This window comes from Myripristis murdjan, chromosome 12 (genome assembly GCF_902150065.1).
Source record: "Myripristis murdjan chromosome 12, fMyrMur1.1, whole genome shotgun sequence".
Lineage (NCBI taxonomy): Eukaryota > Metazoa > Chordata > Actinopteri > Holocentriformes > Holocentridae > Myripristis > Myripristis murdjan.
The window spans coordinates 29,982,343-30,004,238 of record NC_043991.1 but is presented as its reverse complement, the minus strand read 5'-3'; the positions used below and the strand labels follow the sequence as shown (position 1 = coordinate 30,004,238).

The following is a 21,896-nucleotide window of genomic DNA, read 5'->3' as shown; positions in this document are numbered from 1 at the left end:
TCCTGCGAGCCACAAGTACTGTCTACTGCAGGTCAAGAAGCTTCATGTACATGGGACAGCAGTCCACTCAAGTCTATTAAAAATGCTGCTTGTATGAATATAGGTCAAAAGAAATCTGTGGCATGGTGCACATTAATGTTCTTTTGTCTTTGTGGCTCTGGCTTTAGTGTCTTGAAGTTGCCTCAATTTCTTACCTGGGTGGTTTTCCCAGAACCAGTGTCTCCCACCACCAGAACCACCCTGTTATTCCTGATGAGCTGGACAATCTCCTCCTGGCATTCATGCACAGGTAAGGAACACCGGAAGCCATCCAGCTCCGAAGGACTCCTCCTCTGTGGCACCTGGGGAATTCCATTTTTCAGGCATCCACTTGCCCTGTTCCTGTCACGACTGTTGTCTGAGGAGTAATGATGAGAATAAGAGAAGAAAAAGAAAATGAATGAGAAAAACAAATCCATACATAGGCAGCAATAAGCAGGGTCCAAGTACAATATGCTAATTTACTGAAAGAGCCACGGTACCGTAGCTGCCATGGTACAAGCTTTAGAGCTAAAAATGCAAGACAAAAGCAGATGGTGCAATTTACTACTACTACTACTGATACTAGTACTCTGCCCGGCCACACTGAAGAGGATAGATGAGCAGAAGCTACACATATTCACGACAGCAAAGCAGTACAGTAAGCAGAGGATTCCGTCAACACAACAGCAGACGGCACACAAGCCATGAAAAAAGTAGTCCTTTGGATCTTGTCTTCACTGTTTACTCACACTATTTCAGCATTATGCAGCTTAACATTTTTAAGCCAGTGGTCTGTGTAAAGGGAATGTCAGACTAAAGACTGAGGAAAATGGATATGACTGCTAAATTAAGAGAAGTATGAGTTCATTGTATTTTAATTTAGCATTATATATAAAGATATATAATCAGTTGGTATGAAGTTAGAAAAAAAAGGGTCGGGTGTCTTTCAGGGCCTCAGAATTCCAAGCACAGTCTTGCCGTGTGTATCAGGAATCAGTGCTCCTTACAGCTAGGAGATGTGTCAAGTCAGTAAGTTACAGGGAGGAAACAAAATTGTGACAACTGTCAACAATAGCAAAATCCAGCAATACAGAGTCATGCTGAAATCAGCATAATTATACTCTGAAGTGATGGATCAGATTTTTACCCTTATACTGGTATTTGAATACCACTATATGGGTAAAAATCAGAACTATTGTATCACTTGAAGCTTTATTCCACTTTCGCTGATAGAATGTGGAGGATAGATGTCTGCAAATCTGTTACAGGAGTACGGCATTAGCACAAGTGTATGGATGTAATATCTTAATTACAATATCTGTAGTATAGCAAAGAAGAATTAGTGCTTATCATTAAAAAAGACAAACAAAACCATTCAAAAAAATACAATACAGTTGACCCTCGCTATAACGCAGTTCACCTTTCACGGCCTCACAGTTTCGCGGATTTTTTTTAGTGCAATTTTGCATTTTTTTTTTTTTTTTACAGCGCATTGGCACTTTGTGTTCTGCATCCTGATTGGCTAAGGGACTGTAGACCATTGTCAATCAATCTCCTCCATGCCGTGTCTCCTGTACAGTAAAGAATGCGTTCATTCTATAATACTGGACTTATTTTTCTACGAAGGTTTGAACTTTGAGAGTGTTTAAACAAGAGAGAAAAGTGAGAAAATGTTAATGCCTGTCTGAGAAAAGTGTATAAAGTGTGTAGTGAGGGGTTTTACAGCCTTAAAACATCTATAATAATTGTAAAAAATAAAGCTGACTACTTCGCGGATTTCGCCTATTGCGGGTTAATTTTAGAACCTAACTCCCGCGATAAACGAGGGACCACTGTATACAAAAAAAAAAAATCAAAAATCAATTAAAAAATCCAAAAATTACCAAAACAAAACAACAACAACAATAACCAAACAAACAATAAAAACATGCCTCATGGCAGTATGCCTCTGTAAAACTGTCAAGTTGCAGTTTACATCCATGTCTGTCAAGACATGGATGTAATAAAAAGTTTGAAGGAAGGAACTTGATTAAAGTTAAAGTAATGGTAAAGTATATTTTGGGGGAAATGGAAGTCATCACTATCTTAACACGCATGATTCCAATGAATAATTTGCAGTGAGGAACATGCCGTCTTCACTTAGAGACTATTTGGACAGAGGAGTATATAGGTCTGATAAGAGACCGTCATCACATGATGCAACAATAATCACCTAAAGCTCAGTATCAGCAAAACCACTGAGGAACAGGAGGTGTGGTGAAAATGCTGAGTCATGGTGTTGAATATGGCCAGAAAAGTTTTTGTTTGTTTGTTTGTTTTTTGCAGACAATTATGAAGTCACAGTGAAGCTGACCGTTTATTTTATTTTTAAAATACATTTTATTACTTCTATATATTTACTATTTTAACTATTATTAAAACAATACATTTTAAAGGTCAGATTGGTGATGCTGTATCAGGCTTGTTGTGAAATGCTTGTGAAAGGCATCTCCGATCTTAAATCCAGTAAAATTAAAATGAAAACGTTAACCCTTCTGTCCTTAAGACAGATAAGTGAGGGCAGCACTACAACTTAGCATGTCTTTCTGTAAAACTAAATTAAACACAAATCCAGTGAAAGGAGAATTGAAATAAGGTTTATAAATGGTGTGCTTATGTATGATAATGTAACCAATGAATTTTAATTCTGCATGCTAAAAACTGGTTTAGCATTTTCCAGCATTCTCTGGGTGTTTTATAAATGTTCATATCTGTATTTAGGTGAACATTCTAATGTTGATAACCAAAGTGATTTGTATCTATTTGAAAGAATATTAAGGTATGGCACTATATGTTGCATTCTGCTGCTGCTGAACTCCTGGAAATAAGTCAATAAATAAGACCACAATGGAAATAGGTTTTTCAATTTATTGTGGAATCTTGGGCAGCACGGTGGTGCAGTGGTTCTGGGATCGATTCCCACCCAAGGTCCTTTCTGTGTGGAGTTTGCATGTTCTACCCGTGTCTGCGTGGGTTTCCTCCGGGCACTCCGGTTTCCTCCCACCGTCCAAAGACATGCAGGTCAGGTGAATTGGAGAAGCTAAATTGCCCCTAGGTATGACTGTGAGTGTAAATGTCAGTGTTTGTCTGTCTGCCCTGTGATGGACTGGCGACCTGTCCAGGGTGTTTCACTGCCTTCACCCTGTGAGCGCTGGGATAGGCTCCAGCACCCCCCCGTGACCTTAGTGAGGATAAGCGGTTTAGAAGATGAATGAATGAATGAATTTATTGCAGAATCTTTGACAACTTTCAAGTACATCTACTGTTTTGTTAAATAGCTGTCCGAATAAACTAAATGAGACCATGAGAGTTTCTCTTATTGAGCCAATAAATCAATTTATCCCCAGAATAATCATCAGTATGATCAATTATCATATTTGTTCGTGGCAGCCTTAAGGAGCAGGATTTGACACCAAGTATGTCAAAGGCTTCCTACAAGTCTGTTTCCATTTAGACAGACAGACAGACAGACAGACAGACAGACAGACAGACACACACACACACACACACACACACACACACACACACACACACACAGATTCACTCACCAGCGTCTACAGTCAAAGACATGCCGCTCTTCATGTGGGGCTGCAGGTCTGCATGTTCCTTATTGGTGATGGGAAACTTTTGAAGTTGACTGCGCATTACATACATTGAATTATGGGAAAGTGCAAGTGGTATTACGGACTGTGGTTTGTCTGAACTCTCCTTCCTGACAGTAACGAACCGGCTTGACCCTTTCCTAAAACAAGTGAACACAAATATTTGTTTATTATTAATCAAGATTAGACCCAGATGTAAATCTAGTCAGAGCCATGGATTCATCCAAAGAAATGTAATTTACATCATTTAAAAAGGACCATCCCAGTGATTTTGAATGTTTGGTGTGTTTACTGCAATTAGCCCACTTTTTAAATTGCAACAAACCATTTTGCAAATCATGCAGGGGTACTTAAGATTTAACATTTAATCAAAATCCCTTGATTTTTAAATTTGAATTCACTGTGTAAAGCAGAAAGTCAGGAGGAGAAGTCCGACAGCGAAATATCCCACTTGTAAATCTGTAACCACAGCTTTAACAGAACACACAGTGTATCCTGAGGAGAAATGAATGTTTTCAAGAGGAGGAAACTCAAATTTTCCTGAGATGACACAGCAAACGCCATGTTGGTGAAGGGATAGGTTGGTGCTACGCTTCAACCTATCCCGCCACAGAAAGCTGACAGAAACAAAAAAGTAACGAGAGTCATTGCTAAGGAAACCATACACCGCCTTGTCAAGTTGCACTCCTATAAACTGGCAGGTTTCAGAATGGTGCAGATCACATTCTGTCATGGAATTCCTCAAAAAAGTGAGATTGTCCCCAAGCCTTTAATGCTGTGACAGCATGAGAATCACAAAGCTTGGAGGTAGTTTCTAAGTAGGACAGAGGTGACTGTCAGCTTTTAAGGTCTTCAGATTTTACATATACTTTGCATGTCTTACATAGTAAATCAGGTAATATAGCAATAAAAACAGTCCTAGTTACAGAACAGTCCTAGCCATAAATTCCAAACAATAAACGGACCACCTCTAAATGAGATAAGCAGGCAGATAGTTTGATCCATTGCAAATACCACCAACTTAACTCTAAGGTCAGACAAAGGCTAACACAATACTCGATTTTAATGGTAAATTCCTCCACAATTCTTTTGCAAGTAGTGTCAAGTTTCAACTTGTCTAATTGTGAATCTTTGGTGTAAACTAGCCTGAAACAAGCGCCCTTCAACAGCGCTGTTTAAAAAATTTTGCTTCCAGCGCCACCTAATGTTCTCTGGGCACACCCATGAGAGACACTTATGCAAAGGAAACATTTCTTCCGGGGACTTTTTCCAGTGGAGAGTTTAATGCCTGACAAATTTCAAGTCATCAAAAGTGATTTTAGGCAAGCTAATGTGGAGGACTTTATTACAGTGAAGCTGCTGTGGAGAAAGTTTGAAGTCTCTGAGAGTTCATTTTCATTTAGTAGTGGAATAAATGAAATTCAGTGGCTGGATAAAAGGCGGGAAAAATGACATCAGAGTTCCAAAAACACAACTGCTTGCTTCAGCAAAAGATGAGAAGAAACATTAAGCATATACATTTTGCATACAATATACTGTGTTATACATGCAGAATCACTGGTATGGTCCATTCAGTCTTGAATGGTTCTGAGCAGTTTAGTCATCAACAATACTCACTCAGCTTAATCTGATAGAAGAACTTACCCTCTGCTGATAGAAACGTATCCCATAGATTGTGCCATGCGATGAACAAAGGTCCTCTCACTGCTTGAGAACGAGGAGGGAAACTCCATTTCTAATCAATCAGAGAAGGAAGGGTTACATATTAAAGATAATTTGTGAGATCTGAGCATCATTGGGTGGGGTTGTGTGTGTGTGTGTGTGTGTGTGTGTGTGTGTGTGTGTGTGTGTGTGTGTGTGTGTGTGTGGGGTTTACCTTTCTGGTCACTGTGCTGAAACCTCTCCAGAGTGAGGTGCACAGCAGTCCTGACATCTTCATCTATGTCAATGTCTTTGAGCTCTTTGAAAACCCCAGATGGTCTGCTCTGGCCTTTAACCGGTTTATGCCAGGCTGCACTGAGACGTGACATGATGCACTGCAACACAACAGCCATCCAAGTTAACAGAGTGACAATCACTATGTTTACCCTGTATGAACTAAATAATCTGACTACTGGCCTTATTCTAAATAAAACAATAGTCTGATTAATCTGTTCACATGGGTTGCTTGTACAATTATTCCATTCATATTCCTGTTTACATGCAACTGAGTATAGCCTGATGGAGCCTGGCTTGACCAAACACGACATAAGGCCATTCTTTCATTCATTCATTCATTCATTCATTTTCAAACCGCTTATCCTTATTAGGATCACAGGACAGGACACTAGGCTATTGCAGGGTAAGATATGTTCATTTCACAGAAAATATTTAGCAATAAGAGTGCTTTCACCCCACCCAGGGTGCAAATTAACACTCACCAGTTGCCAAATGCGGGTAAATTCAGTCTTTGACACATAAATTATGGAGACCACCGGCCACTCTGCTATGCACTTCTGTCACTTCAATCTGCGTTGTGCGTAACTGCATTAGGCCTAGTTATCAAACCCTGTGATTTTTTTGTTACAGTATATGAGGCACTTGCTATCATCCGGACACACACATCCGCAGCAGATGGCCAGGCTGCATTGCGGGAGACAAGAACAAGGAATATCATTTATCATTTAAAAACATATTACTACGAACTATGACTCTGAACTTATTAGTGTCACTTGTTTTTCTTTGTTATTGTTGATGTCTTTAAAATTGTTGTATTCTCAAACCCCTGAATAAATTATCTTTCTTCCACTTGATACCACTTGATTTATTAACATGTGTTACACTTTACTGTAGAAACTGTTTAATATTTCTGCATACAGTGGTGTTACAACTATACAACTCACATGAGCCCAAGATGACATGTTAAATAGTAATAATAAATTCAACAGTACAAAGCTATTTATTATTTTTGGCTGGTAAAAAAAAAATCTGCCTGGCCAGTTATTTTTTCATCTACCAGCCACCTTGGCAGGTATGCCAAAAACTCAGTTTTGGACCCTGGCCTCAACCCAGAAATGTTGAAATTTTATACCTTTATTGTTGATCTACTTTCCCAAAGTGTGAGCTCACAGATTCATTTGAGTGGTTTCCAGGGAAGTTGAGTGGATCCCCAATCAAATTGGTGTTTTTTTTTTTTTTTTTGTTTGTTTGTTTGTTTGTTTTTTGTTAAATTCATGTTTACTGTGATATGGTTATAATCATAAATGTGTTCTAAGTGTTGTTAACGCCACTTTCTCTTTTTTACATTTGCATAACTCACAAAAAAATTGTCCTTCAAATCCAACAGCACAGGATTCGCAATCTGAGAGCACAAATAATGAATCAGAGGGCATGAGGGTGTGCACAGATTTGTAAATGAGAGTTAAGATTTTCTTTTTTCCTCAGCTGACCCCAGAAGAGGGTTCCTTACCATTAATCTACTGATCCAACATCGGCCTAATTCTGATTTTGCTTTCTTACATTTTTTTGCTGCAGGGTCGATGAAAATATCCCAGTAAAAAAACTCATCTACTGGCCAAGCGGGTTCGTGGGAAACATGTCAAATGGACACAGGGAAGGCGGGAAGGTGTGAATGTGAAGCCAATTTCATCTGGTCAACCTGTCACAACCACAAAACATCTGTGGCCATAACACAGCACCGTGGTGGTTACAGCAGCTAAAAACTCAAAAATATACCAGTCAAAGTTAGTCAATGTACAAAGGAACGCGCCAAAACATACAGAAATTAGGTCGGGCAACTGTTTCGGGGAGATCTGAGTAGTTGGCTAAATGGCTCAGCAGTTTAGTCCGTGGATGCCCGCCAAATATCTAACGCTAAGACAGTTTTACTCCGCTAAGTGTTTAGCTAAACTTACTAGCTAATTAAATTAACTACTGCACTTGGCGGCTAAAGTTAACATGATTTTTGCTCGCGAGATATCCTCTCAGTTGGCGGACTACGTTTTCTGTATGTACTCTAAAAAGCCATGCTCGGTTTAACTGACTCTCAAAAGTATTGCTAATTCAGAAAAAAACAGATTTTTAATGGTTAAATTCTGTTGTGTGCAGCCTCTCCAAATGAACATACCTGGGGCACCTGTCACTTCCAAAAGTTCAGCCAGGAAGGCAGCCAGATTCTCTGGCCAGACCACCGTGAGCTAGCTAGCAAGTTCGCAGATTCCCGTCGACTTCCTGTCACATTTTTCACAATAAAAGTTGTTTTATATGCAACTAGGTGCAACTTTTAGCCTGCACGGCTCCGGTTTTACAAACCTCTGTCCGTCCCGAACCGGCCACAGCTCAATATCACACCTGGCCCGTAACCTCCAGTGTTCTCTAAATCATCTCTGGATCCCACCAGACCCTACAAGACCATAATGAAATACAGCTTCACGTTTAGTCTAAAGGGGTTATTTCTAATTTGACTTTGGGTAAATAGCTAATAATTACCCGAGGACAGGGCTTATGATTCCGACAGCGTGGTTTGTGAGCCGTGCGCAAGGATTTATAAACCGCCTGAACAGGTTAACTTTTTTTCTTGAGCTGACCACAAGGGGGCTCCCTTATCCGAGGGGCTCACAGGTTTTAACCCACAACCACCGGTTTGAGTCCACAGTGACACGAGATGCTGAACACCTTCCTGCTCACTCTTTCAATAATCCATATCCTTTATCGCCTCAGCCTGATTCAACTTCATGTTCATCTACACTCAATAAAATGTGCGTTAAACTGAATTTCAAGAAATCCAGTCGAGTAAAATTCTTCAAATGATGGTAAGCAGGAGAAATCAGTTTCAAAGTGAGTGAGCTAAAATGTAAAGATTTATAATAATATAAAATGCACGTCACAAAACTGGTTTAATTTGTTGATCAGGTTATAAAATTGGGTGCATAAAATCATAAAAATGAGAGAATTAAAGACTTAAGATGAGTGAGTGACATCATTTGTGTCTTGTTACACATTTTTTTATTGTTGTTTTGTTTTGTTCATTGCATATGCTTGTTGTTTTATTCTCAAGCTTGGTGTCGATTCTGGTGAAATTCAGTGAGATTTCTCATTCTGAGAAATCTCACCACCACGTCTTCCAGTATTTTATTAAGTCCACCATTTTGTCTAAAGGTGGCGCTGTCTGGCTCCTTCAGTTTCCCATGTGTCTTGAGATCCACTCCTCCTACTGATGGGATTTTAACAAGCTTTGCATCTCAACACATTTCGAGGAGCATGTGTCTGCAGACCCGGAGACTGCAGATTCAGGCCCGCAGTTTTGGGACCCGCAGTTCTAGGCCCCTCGCAGCGACACCTACTGGACTGGACCCGCAGTACAGGACCCGCAGTTCTAGGCCCCTCGCGGCGCCACCTACTGGACTGGACCTGCAGTTCTAGGCCCCTCGTTTTTCCGCGACAGCGCCACCTATTTAATCGGAGACAAGTAATGACAGACGATCGGAGTGCAAGGATTCAACGTGGAGCCAAGTTATGGAATGGCCTTAGTGATGTTTTAAAATTGTGTAGCTCTCTGTTGAGGTTCAAAAAAATATTGAAAAGTAGAATAATAAAGCATTACAATGTAAACTGACTGCAGTGTGAAATTAACCCTTGTTTACCCAAAGGAAAAGTTCCGAATCCCACCCTTTGACCAAAAAAATGGTCAAGCATCTACCCTTTCATAAAATTATGATTTTTAAAAATCATTTTTTCCAGGGTTTTTCGTTCCATTCTATTTATTAAAATGTTGTTAATTATTTTAAATCATTACTTAATCAAATATTAACCCTTTACATGCCTGTTTGTATCATATACTACTAATTACAATTTGTGGAAAAAAACATATGCTGAAACTTTGTCAACATACTAACAGGTAATAAGATTATTTTACTATTATTATCCCAGTGTGACATGGGTTGCCCATCACCCACAATATTAACTCTGGTGCATTATTTATTTATTTATTGCAAGAAATGAAGTGGTGACTGTGAAACAAACTCTGTGGTCTATTCGCTGCTTTCAGAGCTGGTGTGAGGAGAACAAAGAGATTTTCACCCGATCTCAGCGTCTGTGTTGCTTGGCAACCATTCTGCCCACTTTCTTGCTGGATTGCACGCTATTGCTTGGTGGAAGAGTAAATACTTCTCAATTTAAGCAATAAGCCCCGAGAAGCAGTGGGTTACAGTGATTTCACAACGGCTGAGGAGCGTTTTGCCGTTGTAAAATCACTGTAACCCACTGCTTCAAGGGACTTATTGCTTTTATAAAACGGTTACCCTCCATATAGCCCATAAAATAATCACACAAGAAAAAAAAAAATCAATAATTTATTGGTAATAATGCCACAATAAAATTGAGAACTACTCATTCTTCCACCAAGCAAGATAGAGTGGACAGAACGGTTGCCAAGCAACACAGACGCTAAGATAGCTTGAAAAAGCGGCATATATACCAGCAGTTAAATTATCAACAACGAACGTCAAATTGATTTTGCCAGGCCTAGGCCTACAACATAATGTTTATCTGGTGCGTGTGCATATCTCCGAGACGGCTCTGATTCCAATGAACAAGCCAATAATGACATCCATATCCTTATTTATGCTGTTTAATTGGCATTGTAGTAAACTGTCAAACAACTCCGTACAGTTGTATAGCAACTGCAAAGCAACTGCAGAGAAAAATGTCTGGCTACGCTCATGAAAAAAAAAACGTTAGAATCACAAGATCCCTGGCCTGTTTCCCCGGCTTGTCCATGCGCGTGCACGCAAGACAGTGCATGCACGCATATGTGCGTGCACGCACGGCTTTGCATGAGTGTGCCTGTACACATAAGAGCAATGAAAAAAAGTCAGGGGAATCACACAGGCTCCTGTTCCTGCTCCTGTTGTGCATATGCGTGCATGCGAAAACATATTGAGGTGTAACAAACCCTTAATCAATTGTTAGTATGTAGTATTTTGGTGTGATAAACGTTAAACCAGTGCAGTATTGGGGTACAATAAACATTTAAACTGTTAGAATTGAAGGTGTAATAAACCTTCAAAGCTTCTCCTTTACTGATTCCCGAGGGAAATTCTTGCAGTTTTGCAGTCATCCAGTAGGTGGCGCTGTCGCGGAAAAACGAGGGGCCTAGAACTGCGGGTCCAGTCCAGTAGGTGGCGCCGCGAGGGGCCTAGAACTGCGGGTCCTGTACTGCGGGTCCAGTCCAGTAGGTGTCGCTGCGAGGGGCCTAGAACTGCGGGTCTCAAAACTGCGGGCCTGAATCTGCAGTCTCCGGGTCTGCAGACACATACTATTGGCACATTTCCAGCAAATTACATTGACTGACTAGAGGGCGCTATAATCACAAATCAACAACTTTTCAACAACGTCTGACTTGTTTCTGAGGCAAATGCTTTACTCTTTTTATTAATATTCTAATTTTTTATATACTTTTTGATGAGGTGACAAGTGGTTCATGGTGTTTTTCCACCACAACTGTGTTAAATATGACAGACATCATCAGCTGGAGGAGCTGAAGGAGACAGCGCGCCCCCTACTGGAGCCATCAGCACAGTACAGGGACAGCAAGTTCCTCTGGTGGCGAGCCTGGAGCCTGATGACTGTTGTGTCTTGTGGCTGTTTACATTAATGCAATTTACTGCATGTTGAATATTACAGTTTAATTGTTGCTATGGTAACTAAACTCATATGGAGCATTCAATATGAGGATTCAAACCCAGTTCATGATTTTCATTGGATGGACCTCCAAAACAACTCATGCAGGACCTCACTCTATCATTTTATGTGTCAGCAGAGAATATTATTGTCAGGATGTTTTCAGACAGGGCTATATCCAAACAATCTGTAGTTTGTCTGTCAGGCTGGTGGCTTCAAGTGTATAATTAAATATACCAGAGAACATAAAGAGAGCATTACATTTAAATAAAAATGTCAAAAAAAAAAATCTTTTCTGCTGGACAGACAGAAGAAGAGCCTTGTAATGATGATCATCTTTTTATGATTTCAGGTTTCATCGCTGGATTGAAGACAAAATGCCTTCACCCGTGAGTTTTTACATGACATGAACACCAGTGCTGACCTTTCACAAGATTTCACATCCTCAAAACAATGTAAATTCTGTTTTGTGTTAAAATAATGTTATATATTATTATATAATTTTTCCAGACATGATTTATAATTTCTATGCTGCACTCAAAGTAAAAAAAAAAAATGAATGAGTAAAAATCTCACCATTAATTAAATTTGCAAAGACTGTTTATTTTGGTTTGATGAATTTAATTTGAGTCTCTGTCGTCTGACCACCTCGGCCTCTTAGCAGCAGGCGACTCCCAGCTCCCACCTGCTCAACTGGAGCAGGAGCAGCTGCTCCCAGTTCAGCCTCTGCTTCTGTACTGGGAGATGCTGGTTGAGAGGAGATGAAGGTCTGGAATTGTCCAATGAATCATCATCGTCCCCCTTCTCCTCCTCCTCCTGTCTCTACACGGTGAGACGGGTCGAGGAAGGGGCGCCCCTCCTCTTCCTGGCTTCTCCCCTCGTCTTCCTCTTCAGTCCTGCTGGACATCCCAGTGACTGTAGGATCATCATCAGCCTCATCCCATGGAGGTCCCAGTGATATGGGGATCATGGCCAGCACCCCTTGGAGGTCCCAGTGATTGCAGGATCATCGTCACCATCCCATAGAGATCCCAGTGATTGCGGGATCATCGTCACCATCCCATAGAGATCCCAGTGATTGCGGGATCATCGTCACCATCCCATAGAGATCCCAGTGATTGCGGGATCATCGTCACCATCCCATAGAGATCCCAGTGATTGTGGGATTTCAGTCTTCATCAGTGCTGGAGATCCAAATGATTGCAGGATCGTTGTCAGCTCTGTCACTGTGTCAAGAGGAAAAAATAAACTGTTACACTCTGCACTTGAAAGAAAAAAAAACAAAGAAATGAAAAAAATAAATTAATTAAATAAGTAAGTAAGTAATTATGAGTAAACAACTTAAGGGAAAATCTCTCAGATAAAATAAGTTGCAAAATTAATCTTACTTTGATGTGGGATGATGGGTTTAATCTGAGTCGCTGTCGTCCGACCATCTCGGCCTCTTGACAGGCGACTCACACCTCCTGCCTGTGGAGGGACCCGCGTCCTCAGAGGAGTCGTCATGCTGCCTCTTCATCGGACGTCCCACAGCAGGAGTGTCCTCTGTCCTCCTCCTCTTCAGAGGAGGTCCCTCAGCAGAGAGCTCTGCCTCATCAGGACCCCTCTCCAGAGCCCTCCTAGGAGACACAGCAGGTCCACAACAAGGTCATTACTGTTAACAAAAACTAACAAATTCATGAAAACTAGGTGTGAATAAAGTAAAATTAAAATGAAACACTAATGAAAAATACAAAACTATATTAACCTTGGTCCCAAAGGAGGCTGATGCTCAAGCTGCACCTGACGTTCCTCCAGATCCCGAGGAGGCTCCTGAGGCGGCGGTGGAGGATTGGCAGGCAGCTGCGGCATGGGGAGCTGCTGAAGCCACTCCTCCACCTCCTGGATCTGGTCCAGAACCTCCTGGGCCTGCTGGAACAGCTGGTCAAGGCCAGGTGCAGCTGGCTGGTCCTGGTTCAGCCTCTGGTCCTGTCTGAGGAAGTCCTGGTTGAGAGGAGATGAGGGTCTGGAGTTGTCCAGTGGCCCATCATCATCCTCGTCATCCTCTTCCTCCTCATCAGACCCGAGGCTCTCGTACCCAGAGTCGTCGCTGGTCAAGTCCTCGTCATCCCAACGCCCAAAGGCGGGGACACGATCCAGCGGCTAGAAAACATACAAGTTACGTTACGTTACGTTCAGTTTCTGTCACAAAGTAACAGCAATTTTTCTTTGATAAGGCTCAAAAATCAATCAATAACTAATGTACATTTAAAACACATTTAAATACACACAAACACACACATACACACCTGACGGTGGGCGAAAAGACGAGGAATATAAGGTTGAGGAAGGTCTCCCTCCTCGTCCTCACTGTCCTCCTCCTCCTCCTCTTCATCAGAGGAGGTGTCATCGAAGACACGGAAGTCAAGGAAGGAGGTTTCCTCCTCTTCCTCGCTGCTCTCCTCGTCTTCCTCATCGCTGCTGATGGCCAAGATGTTCTCAGGCTCATCATCAGCTTCAGTTTCACCGCGTCAAAAGGAAAAGACAAACCGTCACACTCTGTACTTCAGTTGAACTTTGTCACCCCAAAAGTAATCATTTATCATCAATATTACTTGATTATAGATTTTTTTTCCATGAAAAACATCCCTTACTACCTTAAAAACTGCTTAATTATAGCTCTAAATCCCCCACCGCCTGCCTGCTGGCTGACCGGCTAGTAACCAGAGCTCTGTTCACAGGAAGATTATCCACAACATTCACAAAAATTATGGCATATATGAAAAGCTAATCATGAAAAAATATATATATACTAATATTGTTCATGTGAAACCATTTTCAGTTGAAGAAAAACATCTTTGAGTGGAGAAGGACTTCAAATATCTGAAACTTGTCTTGTTTATCAAGGGCAACACAGTAAAGTCCCAGACTTATTTCTGCTGTGGTCCTCCATAAATGTGGCAGGAAATGTGAACACTACACAGTGTTCAGTCCAAAATAGAAGTTAAACACAAAAGAAAACCAAAAATAAGTCTATTCCATGAACATAAAATCACAAAAACTGAAATAAAATCGCCAAAACTCTTGTAGCAATTCTCAAAACATCCACACATCAGACTCAAAAATCAAACTAATAGACAGTGTTTTTGTGAAAAATCAAACCCACAATACTCACCAGGCTGAGGACGCAATGGAAACATGGTTCCAAGTGTGTGTGTCGCAGAGAAAAGTTTCTCCAAAGCTCTCACGGTCAGCGTGTGTCTTTGCAGAGACAGCCGGGTGTGAATAAAGGCCCTGATCTCTCTCTGACGTTTGCTGGACTTTTAGAATTCTGCTTCTCTGTGACGTCGTAATGCCGTTTGTGCTCAGCTCTGTTCTACAGTTAAAGAGGCTCTTTAAACACACAGCAGCCAACAATGACAAGATCTGAGTGATGCTTTTCTTCAATTCAAAACAGTTACCAAGTGCTGCAAAAGTCATGGAACACAGCAAACATGTCAAACAAAAACTCTTAGCTGTCATGAGATGGATGCTCTCCTTCTTCTTCTCCTTCTTCTCCATAGTTAGTATAACAGGCAGGAGTTGCTCTAATAGTGATGTTTGGACAAGTAGCTGTTATGGTAGCTGCGGTTGTCACGGCAACAGTTGAAATAGTTGTAGCAATTATATTAATAAAAAGTAATATACCTGCATTACACACGTTATTTTGTTGTTGCTATTAATATATGCTATTACATTAACTGACAATTATTAATAGCTAAAAACACAACCATGTTTTTTCATATCCCATATATGTCCCATTAATGAAATAGATGGTTGTGGAACTTATTTTTGTGGGAAATCAGTTTTTTGGGCTATTCTTTAGACCTACCCTAATATCTGAAAAAGAGCCAAATTTGGCCAGTCTGGATAGGGGTGAGGTGACAAAAAAGCCCATTATTTCATAATGTTCACTCAAATTTACATCAAATCTGCTGTGGTTTGACCCAAGTAACTGTCCAACAACAGCAAAGAGTTAAAAAGTAATTTTTCCAAAGAAATACTAGAATATAGTCCTGCAAACATGATTTTAGTGTAGGCAGAAATTGTTGGTCTAGCAGGAGGGGCCCTCAGATTTTGAGGTAGGCTACTGTACCCCTACCCAAATTAGAACAAAACACAACTATGTTTTTTTTTTTTTTTTTTTTTTTTTTTTCCCATTCAGGAAATGCATTGTTGTGGAACTTTATTTTTGTGGGAAGTTAGAGAAATCAACTGATGAAGTGATGAAATGATGCACCCCACAGAGCCAATAAAGATGGGGGGTGCAAGGGTTACATTGTGCAGTCTAGTTTTCCAAAGGAGGCTCTGATCCACTTTAAGGGCGTTTTCACATCTGACAGTCCGAACCAAGGTCTGAACCAAGCTCTGTGTTTCTGTTACACTGTAACACATTTGGTCCGGTTGGTTTTGGTTTCACACTGCAAATGGAGTAACGAACTTTACAAGACAAACCTACATCGGAAATTTATTCTTCTCATTAGTGGACGCATCAACTCCCCATGTACTTCGGCGGCTCATTTTGTTTGGTTACGCTGTGTTGTTAGGCTGGCCTGCCGGCATCTGACATCAATGTTACTTCCTATTTACACAAAATGAATCGAGCGAGCCATCATTTTCCCATTCTAATACTTTTGCTGGTATATTGCTACCAGCAGCATCAACTTCATGAGCAGTACATCAGAGTAATTGGTATTCACAAGATGAGCCTCCTCAACATGCGAAAACTTTATCGTCATCTACAGGAGAGGAGGAGAAAACGGCATACAGTTATGGCAATGTCTATTCCGGAGAGAAGGTGAGTGTGGGAACATTTTTTTTAAAAGATGAGCTGTCAGTAGTGATGTATTAACTTGTTTTTATAGTGCTATACATTTTACAGTGCAGTACTTTTCATTCGGCATAATAACGGACATGACTAACGTTACACCATGCGTGTCACAGGAACATTTAACTTTAGCAGCTAAAGTTAGCATGGAGACGTATAACCATGGTAACCAGCTATTTAGCGTGACGCAACTTCCTGTATTGTAAAGTCGAGAGCAGAAGAAGAAAAAAAACTTCCTGTCACTGATACGAAGGTCCGAACCATACAAAAAGTTGTTTTCACACTGCAAAAGGTACAAACCATGGTTCGTTTGGTCCGGACCGAGACCACCTCTTTTGGTAGGACCAAATTTTGGTCCTTTGGTGTGGACTGTGGTCCGCAGCACCTTTCACACCTGTAAATTAGGTTCGAATCAAACTGAAAAGTCTGAAAGTCCAGACCAAATGAGATAGGTGTGAAAACGCTCTAAGTTTTCTCTCGGAGTAGTCAGGTACCTTGTGCACATGGATTACCTGAATGTATTATATTGATAATTTGTTTTATTTATGTACTGTTGACCTCTAAACACAGTGATGAATAGGTGGAAAGCATATAGGCTACAGTAAATTATTTTTCATGGTGAAGTAACGCAAATCCTCTTCATTTGAACAAAATCAAAAAGGTTTTTGAAGTCAATATCCTTTTCATTTACCATAAGCTAGGCCTTCCTGAAAGAGATATATTCATTGTTTAGTGTTAATTTGGGATATGCAATCCATATCACCCTCTGAAGTCAAAAGGGTAATGAACACAGCACCACGTTCCATTGGTTTTTAAATTTCAACGGCCAACTGCCAAACTGCCACATCCAGATGACTGTCAAAATGCTATGTGGCAGAAATAAAAAAAAAAAGAAAGAAAGAAGAAACCATCATCACCAGCCTAATGACAGATCAGGTAACATAAATATCTGAATATGTTTTCATTTTTATATATTTTGAAATTGAGTATAACATGTTTTGTGTTGAAAGAATTATTATTTTAGCTAGCTTACCCTGCTAGAAAAACCAGCATAGACCAGCAAGGCTGGTCACCAGCAAAACCAGCATGGGGTATGCTGGTTATACCAGCAAAACCAGCATATGTTGTGTTTTGGTGCTGGTGACCAGCATCCCATGCTGGTTATGCTGGTCACCAGCATTCCATGCTGGTTATGCTGGTCCAGCATCCCATGCTGGTGACCAGCATAACCAGCATGGGATGCCGGCCCAGCAAACAGGCCTGCAGTGGCCCTTTACAAGCCCACTTAGGGCAGCCTTAAGGGCCCCCAGTGGGCTGCCCGCGCAGGTCCCCTGAGAATTTGCTCATTGGCAAAATGTTGGCCCCTCAGTGCTGGTCCCACATGGGCAGTCCTCATTAACCCCTAAGGAAGCCTGCACTGGCCCACTTAGGGCTGGCTAGAGGGCGCCCTCGCTAGGCCCACACTGATTTTGCAGTTAAATCCCCCTAATAATCTAAAACAATAAATCAGTTCCACACATAAATGTATTTCAGCTAGTAGTGTAGTTTCTTTTGGGAGTTCCATACATCTGAAATGGATGTGGTCATTGATGTATGCATTGTCAAAAATGTACAATAGTCAAAAGGATTCCAATCAATTCATTTATTAAATACAAACACATTACACTGAATGAAAAATGCTCTACTCTGCACATTGCAGCCTTATTCATTTAAGACAGGGTTGTCAAACTGGTGCCATGGAGGGCCAAGAGGCTGCAGGTTTTCATTCCAACCGAAACCTCCACCAGGTGATTTCACTGATTGGTTCCTCCTTTCTGATACAAGGTGAGGTAATCAGTGAAATCACCTGGTGATCTATTGATATCTATTGTTCGTGACCCCCTAGCTCTTCCTACTAAACATGGTCAACGGAACATGAGAGGAACTGTAGTCAAAATTCAAATATGAATGATTCAAATTCAGTTACTAGTGACACATTTTTCAGCCCATACTTCAAACAAAGAAAAAGCAAAAACTGCAAAAACTCTGACCTCTGATGCTGAAAATATATTCTTGTGTGCTGCTAACATGTCCATACTTCAATTGAGGTGATGTATTGATTGGCAAAGCTCACTCTTCCCCCAAAGTCTCTTGCTAGCGCTCCATTCGTCCACCCGCTGTCTCTTGAATTCCGTAGCCACACCTTAATCTCATCCTCAACTTCAGAATCCTGAGGACTTGGCTGGAGGGAGCATTTTCTTACAGCCTCTGAAACATAAAAGTAAAGGGGCCTATATAAAATAATGTGTGTAGTGAGCAGTATCTATATGCTATTTCTAATACCAGTGTTACCAAACAGTCATTTATTTTTGGCGGGCCGCCACAATATCAACACTGTCCTCCACATATTAATTTTCTATTTCCAGAGTTGCGCACCATGTTCAATCACTTAGACAGCGTAGCAGTGAATATCATGTTAAATATGCTGACAGAGTGGATGTATTCCTTCTTTGTGTGTGTGTGCTTGAGTGAGAGAGAGATATACCTTAATCTCTCTACTCTGTGTCACAAACCAGGAAGTCAAGATCAACTCCTCTTCTGTCTGTACTTCTTGGTTTTCTGTCTCTGTCCTGGAAGAGAGAGTAGGGTGGGAACAAAGAGGGAGAGAAACAGAGGGATGGAGTGAGAGAGAAGGAGAGTAGAGAAAGAAGGCCAAGACGTGGGTAATTTTCCTTGTGAAAGACAATAAAAGCACGTTACAGTATCTGTTTATTCTAGAATTCACACTGTTTGTTTGAAGATAACATTTGACATTATGAGCATATTTGGGTGTGTCATTTGTTGTCATTTGTTGTACAGGGCTCCAGACTGCGACCAAATGGTCGCTTTTTGCAGCGACCCTTGAGACAGCGCAAGCATATTTGGCAACCACTTGCACGTGTGCAACTTGTAAATTTGCCGACATTTTTTTTATGTCTAAAAATGTCCAGGAACTAGCGGTTATGAAGGGAAGGAGTTTTAGGGAGGTGTCGTTCGGACCTGATCACATCTGGATCAGCTGTCAGTCAGTTCAATAGCTGTTTGTGTCTGAGCACATCAGTGCTGTAATATTAGGCTCACAGCCATATGAGTTTCTCTCTCTGTACTGTTACCTGATCAACAAACATCTGCACTGAATAAAAACCTGCATGCAGTATTTAAACTGTGCACTGTGTCAGGCAGAGGCACACAAATAAGTTTTACTGAAAAGAAACGTTCATATTTTTGATTATTAGTATTGTCTGTTTTCACTGATGTCCTGATTTTAAAGTCACGGTTTAATAACCCATAATTTTAAATTTTGTCTTTTGTTCATCACACTTTATTGAGGCTAAATGCTTCAGGAAATTTTTTCTTTTATCACTTTTATCAGCGCTCAATGGTCAGCCTGACAAGTGTTTTTTTTCCCCCTAGCAAACAGACTCATCTACTCGCTCTGACTTAAGTCCATAAAAATAATCCAAATCCATAACAGTTCACATGGGAAGTAGCTACTGATGAAAAGAAAACTATTTCTGATGAATGCAGTCATTTAAAAACTGACTGGTAGTTCTGGAAAAAAAAACAGCTGCTTGGTAATATTATCTCTGCTAATACTGACCACCATGCTGCCCATTACAAGTCACTTACACGCATCAGACACCGGCCTCCAAGTATCACTTCATTTTTAGCCAGAAAAAAAGCTGTGTACGTTAAGCCCTGACTTCTAATAGTCTATTTTAACGTACAGTAGCCTTTAACGTACAGTAGCCTACTTGGTACACAATACATTTCTCTCGCTGAGTTTCTCCACTGTGCTTGCCTCCTCACTCTTACACGTACTGAACTCCGTTTTACACTGTGGACCCTCCACGACTAGCATGAGTAAACCGTGAAGTGCCGTGAGGATGCGCAAACCGGCGCAAACAAAGTGGACTTGAGTAAGTAGAGGGTGTAAGGCCATGTTTAACAAATGCCCCCTCTGTCTCCTATCCGCAGAAACATAGTACATACGGAGAGACTGTGACGTTAGCTGAAAAAGGCACAGACCCACACCGAGGAGTGTAGGTGGTGTGACCCACGCAGCTGACAAATCATTCCCGGACCCTCAGCCTTCCTCACGCACACACTCAGACAGGTGAACTCTCTCCCCCTCAACATGGATTATTAAAATTATAGTAAAAGAAAAACGTCGGCAAATTCCACGCACAACGACGCGCGTGCTTTGCGAGAGAAGCTGTGAAAATATTGGCGCTGTCTCAAAAACGGCAAAATGCCACGATCTGGTCGCAGTTTGGAGCCCCGACTGTTGTCAGAAAATTAAATACTCTCGCGGGCCACTGTGGTAATCGGACATGAGGAATATGAGAAACAGGATGATAGGGACCACTAGCCCAACCTTATATTTATTTTTCGCTGAGTGAAATTTAAGCTAAGCCAACCGTCAACGTCAAGGTTTGGTAGCTGACAAAGATAGCTAACATTCGTCAACGTTCGAAAAAATGGCTAATGGTCTGAATTAACTAAAACCATACTCAAATACAATCCCAGGAGAACACACACTATGACAATATTTGCTGTAACATTAAACTTTAAGATGAAACATTACAATTAAAACTCACCTCGGCAAAATACCACCTTCAGCCAGAAGAAGTAACGGTCGCGTTCTGTTCCGGTGGGGATGTGAAGAGGCTCAAGTGCGTAGTGATATATGGCACCTCTTCAGCAGAAAATAGTTCCAAGCACGGACGTAATTTGGGGAGGGGGCAGGGAGGACATGTCCCCTCCACTTTTTCAAAAGGCAGTTTTGGTCCCCTGCAGTTTTTACTGTCCAAAAACAATGTTACGCTATATTAAATGGAGACAGGTCAAGCACTGGGACCCAGCGGAAAACGGCCGCTCAAGCTGAAGCCTGTTTCCCTTGAGACCGCCCACAAGCTCTTCGATTGGCTCTGCCGTTTCTTGCTAATGTGTGATTGGCCGTTCCCGCTGCCACTCACTGGTTGTAAACAGCGCCTGGACTTGCTCTCCGGTGAAAAAAGGGGAAAAAAGCGATGCGCATCACCGGTGTTTAGCTCGTTAGCCAGGAGTCCGTCTTCATCTGCCACTGTAAGTCCAATGATCGACGACACTATGTGTTTGGAAGCTTTGGCTAAATTGATTATGTTAAATGTTAATAGTTAACTATTCTGTGGTCTTTGAGTCAAACTGACCCGTGTTCACTTTTCTTTTATATTTAAAATTATATTTTCTTCCATATAACTGCCTGAAAATGGCAGATGGTTCTCTGTTACACTCACTTCAAATAAAATTGATGATCACTACTTGCATTGAATTATGGATATATATATATATATATATATATATATATATATATATATATATATATATATATATACACATATATATATAATTTATTTATATTTTTTTTTTTTTCAGTTTCTCCCCTCCTGTGATATTCCCTGGTCAATTTGATCTGCCCATCACTGGGTGGTGCTGGGTGGTGGTCCAAACACTTGAAATGATTTCATTTCATTTTCACATATACCAGTCTGCGATAATCCATCCATTTATATGCCTGAGTTTAACTATTGTCAAAATAATTCAGAATTTCTGCTTTTTTTTTTTTTTTAACTAAAAAATGAGGTATAATTTCATGTAAATGAGGTCTATTGACCAAAAAAATGGTAAACTGTTAATTTTGAACCCTGCTAAACCTTTTAAAACATCTA

At 40.8% G+C, this 21,896-nt stretch overlaps 1 protein-coding gene and 1 long non-coding RNA gene across 7 annotated transcripts in view; both read right to left on the bottom strand.

Annotated features, from left to right (window-relative positions):
* The window catches only part of ythdc2 (YTH domain containing 2), a 52,304-nt gene extending 44,441 nt beyond the window's left edge, over window positions 1–7,863 (bottom strand). For 5 of the 6 annotated variants that reach the window (XM_030066116.1, XM_030066117.1, XM_030066120.1 and 2 more), the window contains exons 1-5: window positions 7,768–7,863; window positions 5,539–5,698; window positions 5,307–5,397; window positions 3,609–3,802; window positions 195–397 (exon numbers count right to left, since the gene is read on the bottom strand). In XM_030066116.1, coding sequence (XP_029921976.1) covers window positions 195–397; window positions 3,609–3,802; window positions 5,307–5,397; window positions 5,539–5,692 — 642 coding nt within the window. In that variant the 5' untranslated portion in view covers window positions 5,693–5,698; window positions 7,768–7,863. The remainder of the gene's footprint in view (window positions 1–194; window positions 398–3,608; window positions 3,803–5,306; window positions 5,398–5,538; window positions 5,699–7,767) is intronic. The other variant, XM_030066121.1, reaches the window with a different exon arrangement.
* Window positions 7,864–17,757: 9,894 nt separating this feature from the next.
* Window positions 17,758–20,829, bottom strand: LOC115369117 (uncharacterized). The gene is made up of 3 exons (XR_003929123.1): window positions 20,787–20,829; window positions 18,692–18,776; window positions 17,758–18,414 (listed from the first exon to the last, which is right to left on the bottom strand). It is a non-coding gene; the product is annotated as an uncharacterized LOC115369117 (long non-coding RNA).
* Between the last annotated feature and the right edge of the window lie 1,067 nt (window positions 20,830–21,896).